The sequence below is a fragment of the Gadus morhua genome, chromosome 19 (genome assembly GCF_902167405.1).
Source record: "Gadus morhua chromosome 19, gadMor3.0, whole genome shotgun sequence".
NCBI lineage: Eukaryota > Metazoa > Chordata > Actinopteri > Gadiformes > Gadidae > Gadus > Gadus morhua.
The window spans coordinates 9,710,530-9,718,029 of NC_044066.1; the positions used below are offsets into that span (position 1 = coordinate 9,710,530).

Genomic DNA, 7,500 nt, shown 5'->3' on the forward strand with positions numbered 1-7,500 from the left:
CGAACACGGTGGGCCGCTTGCGAGCGTCGTCCCACACGTTGATCACGCGGTACCGCACCGTCTTGGGCTTGCGGAAGTTCCACAGGTGGTTGTAGTGTTTGATGACGTCCACGTTGTCGCACACCGTCTGGCCGCACGGTGGAGGTTCCAACGTGGTGTCCAGAAATCCCTCACCGATACTGCCGCCGCCGCCGCCAATGCCCCCCGCGTACCCCAAGCGCCCGTTGATCCCCGGCTCGGGCTTCGGGAAGTTGCCGTCTTTCACTGTGAGCCACTTCCGGTCCGGATACCTAAAGTTCTCGCGGATGACCAGTTGAGGGAGCTCTTGGGGGTCTTCATGCCCCTGCATGTCCCTGATGATCTGCCTCTGCCCCCGGGCTTGCCTCCAGAGGCCCACCCTCTCCACCGCCCCCCTGTAGTTGTGGTTCAACGCGTTGCCGCCGATCATCAGCACCTTGCACTTCTTGGTCAGGTGACTGAAGACGTCGCCCGACTGCTCACGGCTGACGCCCACCTGGGCGCCGTTGACGTAGAGCTTCATGTAGACGCCGTCATACGTGACGGCCAGGTGCGCCCACTGGTTAGGTGTGTAGCGGGCGTTGGAGTGGATGGAGGTCACCTTGTGCGCGCGGTCCGTCTTAAGGGAGAAGAAGAAGCGAGGGTCGCGGTTGCCTTGCTCGCTGACCGCCTGGATGCCCAACAGCCAGCCGCGGTCGCTGGAGGCGTAGAAACATTTGTCGTAAAGACCTAGTGGAGGAAGAGACGGAGATGACAAGATCAGTCCATTTGGTCATTTGTTTGTATGTACAGTGCTCTAGTGGTGCAATTCAATTGTATTTGTATAGCCCTTAATCACCATTACAGTCTCAAAGGGCTCAAAAGGCCAAATATTAATGACACACTCCTGACCCAAGCCCCCAAAAGGGCAAGAAAAAACTCCCTTAATCAGCAAGGAAGAAATCTTGAAGAAGGAACGCAGAGTGGGGGATCCCTCCTTCCAGGGATGGTCAGGAGTGCAGTGGGTGCCATAATTGGCATACACACATGGTTGGGTTGCAATGATCATCCAGGTGTGAAGCGCATTGTCCGTAGTCTACCTGTAGGCCTGTTTGAGATAGCTTCTTAACTCCGACCTGCTCCTCAAGTGAGTTTGAATAAAACTGTCACGGACCCTCCATCTAATACAGAAAAGACAAATATGCCCGATACAACTCAAGGGTGCATTGTTCAGGAATTGGGCTTAAATGCAGGTTTTGCTGAAGGGAAACCCGACCCGGCATTCCTTATTACAGAGTGTATTTGAAGTATTTGCGTAAAAGATCCTCCCCAGCAGGGTGCCAGAAAAGGCTTGCTTCTCTGCAGATGCCTTGTTTTTCAAGAGGCACCAAAACACCTTTTTCCTGTTTCACTTGGAACATGCACGCCTGCTTCGGCATGGTAATGTGTTTTCACTTCTTAGGGGATGCTAACTGTTTGTTTGTTCAGGGCACTTGGTTGCGTGTGTGTGTGTGAGTGTATGTGTGCGTGTGTGCGGGAATGTGTTTGCGTGCCTGTCTGTTTGCAGGTGTGTTTTTCCATGGTGAGTATGTGTTTTTAAAAATGTGTGTGACTGGAATCATGTGAACTGTTTTGGTCAAAGAGTTAGCAAGGAACACCTACATAACTTCTCAGCATTAAAACAGGTGTGCCCGATGCTACCTACGCAAGCATCACACTAAGCTAGGTTACATTCCCTGTGTTCCTCTGTCTCTAACGCACATGGGAAAGGAGTTTCCTCTCTCTCTGGTCTGAATAGGATCTACTGCGGCCAATGGCGTCAATGTTAGTGAATACCTTTCATGTTAACATGGCTAAGGCAACCAAAAGAAATCATTAGAAATAATAAGTATCAGTTATCAGGTTGTCATCACCTTCCAACCCCCGAAGTCTACTGGCCCGCGTAAAAGCCCACTCCATTGATTCATTGGGGGGTAGCTTAAGCCGCTCAACCTGGTGGCTACGACTAATGGTTTCCCTCACAAATATCTAGTTAGCATTATAAGCTACCCTAATGAGAAGCCCACTCTGATCTGAACTCATTAACTTGATATTGTAATGGCCGCCGACGTTCCCAGAATGACCACAGGGTTCAGGGGGAGTCAAGGTCGCTCCCCTGGGGTGGAGGACGTATTTCAGTGTTGTGGGGTTGGGGGCTGGGGGAGGCCACACCCAACATATGTCACCCAATGCACTCAAGGCTACCCTGAGTTTTTTTTTTTCTCTTATTTCTCTTGAAACGCTTGTGGAGCTCCCAGTGTAAACAGCTGCCATAATTCTGCCATGCTCAATTAATCTCAGCACACAGCCAATCACAGCAGGGCAATCACAGTTAATCACGGAACACCTTTTCCAGACTAGTTGGGCTCACGCAAGCACACACATACACACATGCACGCAAACACACACACACACAAACACATGCACACATGCTCATGCAGACAGACACACGACACAGTGACGCACAAACGCCCCCCCCCCCCCCCCCCCCCCACACACACACACACACACACACACACACACACACACAAACACTGATACAGATGCAGATGCACTCACGTTTACATGTGTATGTGCTTATGCATGGATGTGTGCACGACAAATGGTATTTGCATACACACACACAAACACACACACACACAAACATACACACACTCACAGCAAAGAGTTGTTTCTGCTTAGTTCAAAGGCAACCTTGTATAGATTTGCCATTTTTCTCTCTCTTAGAAAAACACGCTCGCAAAGAGGAAGAAAATAAATGTGAGAAGGAAAAGAAACAAAGAAGGTGTCATTGGTAAAACATAAAAGGCCCAGCAGGGTTGGGGGACAATGAAGACTTTCATTTTACGTTTTGAAAGATTACGTTGCTGAAAGGAGGGGAGGTGGGTGTGTACAATTACGTTTGTGTACAATTGTGTTAAGGTGTTGGAGAATGCCAAAACGTCTGGAGGGCCACAGTAAAATTCCATTGATACTTTGACCCCTTCGACACGGCGCGCCATCACAAGGCCATGAGCACAGTCCCCATTGATCGAGCAAAGCTTCAAACGGCTCCACAGCCGAGCCAGGCTAGGTGGGCCAGCGGCGGAACGCTCTGACTTATTTGCTTCCCCTGTCCCGGGGAACAATTATCCTGGGCTATGTAAATAGGTTCATAAAGGTTCCAGGCCTTGTTTGAAATCCATCAACCTATGCAACACCAGCCCCCTGAGTGTGTCTAACATGTCAGACTCGTTGGGTGCGGGTCATGCGTCTGCGTCACACTATGTCATTATCCTTGTTTTAGACTTATAATGACCTTCCCCCGTCCTCCTCCCACTCCCCCCTTTACAAAGCTGAACCTGTGTCATTACATTCAATGGATCGCGGCGTTTTTTTCCCACACATGCTAACAAACACTGTTGTGATGGAACTAAATACTTTTTTTGGGGGTGGGGGGGTGGTTAAAGGGTTTGTCAACTACTTTTTGGCAGTTGGGTACTACAGTTGTTTTGTTGTTGTGGCAGGGTAAAATAAATTGAATCTTCATCCCCTTGTTCAAAGATAATGGCTACACATAGTCTAACAGTTTAGCCTCTTCTCCAGGTTCCATTCTGTTCACTTTTGTCAAAGAAATCATTGAAAAATAAAAAAGAAGCGGCCGCCTTTTTTGTATTGTAGCGAAGCCCGTAAACCTAAACAGCATGCCAACTTATCACGGTTGTATCTGCAAGGGTGTGCACAAATTTGTTCCCAGCATGTTATGGAAAGGACTCTTTTTTCATTTTGTTTTCTATGCGGGAAAGTCAGACAAAACCCAGATGGAAGGGGCTAATAGGGCACAACAAGGTTTGCATAACATTTGGTCCCAGATCCTGATGTATGTGTGTGTGTGTGTGTGTGTGTGTGTCTGTCTGTCTGTCTGTCTGTCTGTCTGTCTGTCTGTCTGTCTGTCTGTCTGTCTGTCTGTCTGTCTGTCTGTCTGTCTGTCTGTCTGTCTGTCTGTCTGTCTGTCTGTCTGTCTGTCTGTCTGTCTGTCTGTCTGTCTGTCTGTCTGTCTGTCTGTCTGTCTGTCTGTCTGTCTGTCTGTCTGTCTGTCTGTCTGTCTGTCTGTCTGTCTGTCTGTCTGTCTGTCCCAAGAGGCACAGGGGCTAATCAGCTTGAATTACAGCTGGTTGGTTGCACTTCCAAATGTTCTTAAACATGGGATTAATTCTGACCGTACGCACACGCTTTCTTCAAACGGCATGCCTGCCGAATTTCCCAAACGGAAGTCCTTAATATGCTTTAACGGCGTTGACGTAGGAAGTGCCAACTCTGGAGAGTGTGTTTGGCAGATGTGTGACCCTGTGACCAGGCGAACCGCATTATCCCGTTTAAACCGCGTGACACTCGTATGTGTATGTGGACATACTGCATGCATACAGATATATATACACATACACATGCACACGCACACACGTACCCACAAACACACACACACTAACAGATACATACATGCACAAGTGTATCCATACCACCCACACAGACCTATACACACGCACACACACACACACACATACACATACACATACACACACACAGACCTACACACAGGCCTAAACAGACAGACGCACACACACACACATTCATGCATCAGTAAACACAATCATCCATCCGTACAGTTTACAATTTCAGATTATAAAGAGTGGTGGTCAAAACAACAGCAACAGCATCAGTGTGAAAACAGCTGTAGAAAACAAGCCAGAATGAGATCAAAACAAGGGAGTCGTCCTGTTCTACCAGCCAGGCCCACCATTGAGTTTTAAGATTAGGCGCTATTGCACTTTAAAGAGAGTCAAAGCTGTTTTATCTGGTTACCCGGCACCAAACGATGATGTTAATACCCTGGGGATATGGACCGTATAGGTGTCTTAGCCGTTAGTAGTGTCTATATACTGTATGTGTGGTTTTGACTTCTCTCCATATGTTTGGGTAAGAATTAAAAAAGGGGAGCATCTACTTTTTTGTGCAAATCGATGGAAAAGTTTGCAGTAGGTCCTTATTAACTGGGATACCCGTTGACAAAACACATAACACACTCTGACACATACACACACACACACACACAAACACACAAGGCAGCTTTCACAAGGAATGGATGACATTGCTCCATGTGCATGCAAACGGCTGTGTGTGTGTGTGTGTGTGTGTGTGTGTGTGTGTGTGTGTGTGTGTGTGTGTGTGTGTGTGTGTGTGTGTGTGTGTGTGTGTGTGTGTGCGCGCGTGTGTCTGTATGTCGGTGTGGATGTGGATGTGGTAGGTCGTAAATTCTGAGTTCACTTGAGTTTAAACCTGCCCGGCCAAAGCGGTAGTCCTCCCGTGGCTGGCTAGAGTATGCTAGTGTATGTAACGCCCCCCCTGTCGGCAGTCCATAGCAGACAGGGGTTTCCGTGGCTCTGTTCTGGTCGCATATGTCAGATGGTAAACTATCCTTAACAACACATTCTAAAGCTGCTGGCATAAAGGCAGATAGCTCACTAAGTGTGTTTGTGGGTTGGTCATATATTTTAATTCTCACTTTCTTCATCGAGCACAGACGGCGCCCGCCGACTGCATTGCATTAGGGATAGAAAATAAAGTCGACGTTTAATTTATGGGATCGCGCAATGCTTTTCGGATGCGGTCACGTCACCACTCTGTGATGCTGCCGCTGCAAAACACAGCAGGTAGCGTCGAGCGCGGTTCCGAGGCACGGGGGAAAGGGGCAGTCGCTTGGTCCCAAGGTCAGAACGTACAGTAGGCGGGACCTCAGCTCCGTTACCAACCAATCACCGATCAATACGTCCAGGTGGCGGTACCGATGATTGGTCGGTCAAGGAGCGAGGCAGCACAACTATGTACGTTCGGACCCTTGGATGGAGCCAGCCACACGGGAAAACACGGGACTAAACACGGGTCCTCGTCTCGTAACTCCGGTAGCCAATCCGAGCCCCTGACACAGGACACTGCTGACGTTTGGCAAAAGAGCCCTGCGTGCTGCAGATTCACCACTTAATACGTGTACATTAAGCCAATAAGGACAGCCAAAAGCAACGTTGGTTGGGGTATTTTGTAATGGTCCCTTTTTGTGCGCGCGCGCGGGGGCGTGCGTGCGTGTGCATGCGTGGGTGTGTGTGTGTGTGTGTGTGTGTGTGTGTGTGTGTGTGTGTGTGTGTGTGTGTGTGTGTGTGTGTGTGTGTGTGTGTGTGTGTGTGTGTGTGCGTGTGTGCGTGTGTGTGAAGTCTTCCAAGTGTCGAAATTCAACTAGAAAACATCCTCCGTGAGGCTACCCCTTTCCTATCGTAGAACAACTTTCTCCATCCTTCCAAATGAGGCGTTTAGGTGTGATGGCTTTTTACTTATCTCAACACGTCACTCACGCGTCACGCGTCAGTCTCCAAAATCTGAACGCGTCCAAAGTAACAGATGTATGCTTTAAAAAACAAAACAAATCCGTCCTAAGTCTCTAAACGTACATAAACGTTAGGTTAAGCCACAGCTGGACCCTGGCTGCCTCGATCCCGTCAGCACCCACGGTCAGTGTGTGCGTCTGGTAGGTTGAACCCACCGGGTCGCTTTGAGGGGGAGAACCTCAGCGTTGCGGCATGTGCGCGTTGTGTTCCCGCACACAGTTTCACAAAAGAAGAATCCCCCCCACCCCCGAGGCGTGAATATACCCGAAGTGACGTGCTCACGTTCAAAGTTTTCATCATTACATCATAGTTTAAAAATAGCCCGTCCGCGCACAGAAATACATTTTACGCACAATGACATCAGTTGGCAAGGGGGCGATTTAAGTGTATCATATCAATATACCACTGGAGGTGAAGGATGTTACTAAAGTGTCTTAGGGGTATCTAAATCTGCCATCTAAAATTGTTTTGCCCTGTGTCGTTAATAATAAAAAAATAAATGTCATGCATCTATCCGATGAAACCATCTGCACGTTTTGCACCCACTATGATCTCTGCTGTACTTTTCAGAGCATTACATCATTGTCTGCTCTGATAGCTGAACTCACGCTCAACTCTCTGAAACGGCGTGTTGCTCTGCTGATCCACAACGTGGTCTCCGAGTAGTAATAATGTCAGTCTTCACCCCCATCACCCGAATTAATGATCTGTGTGTTATCTGGAAGGTTTGGCGTTCAAAACAACAGCTTTTTTATAAGGCTTATTATCATCATCAGCCTACTACTCGCATGTGCACCACACTGCCCTTACCTGCAATCACCGTGGGCGATCGTTGACCTCCCTCGGGTTTGATCCACATCTCCAGGGTGAAATTCCCTCTCGGTATCTCCACGCCGGGCTTCAGTCGGAGCTGATCTCCCCAGCCGGTGAAGTACACGGCTTTGCCCCCCCGACCCGGGGAGTCATCCTCCTCCGCCTGCGAGGAGCGCCGTCGCTGGCGAGGCAGCCGGCGCTCCAAGCCGGCCACGGAGCGCTTGCCCCGGGGCAGGCG

General features: G+C 49.1%; 1 protein-coding gene across 1 annotated transcript in view; it reads right to left on the reverse strand.

The window, feature by feature from the left end:
* pappaa (pregnancy-associated plasma protein A, pappalysin 1a) overlaps positions 1–7,500 on the reverse strand; it is a 106,726-nt gene that overhangs the window by 98,001 nt on the left and 1,225 nt on the right. The window contains exons 1-2 of the mRNA XM_030342029.1: positions 7,260–7,500; positions 1–747 (exon numbers count right to left, since the gene is read on the reverse strand). The exon at positions 1–747 is cut by the window's left edge and continues 367 nt beyond it; the exon at positions 7,260–7,500 is cut by the window's right edge and continues 1,225 nt beyond it. Coding sequence (XP_030197889.1) covers positions 1–747; positions 7,260–7,500 — 988 coding nt within the window. The remainder of the gene's footprint in view (positions 748–7,259) is intronic.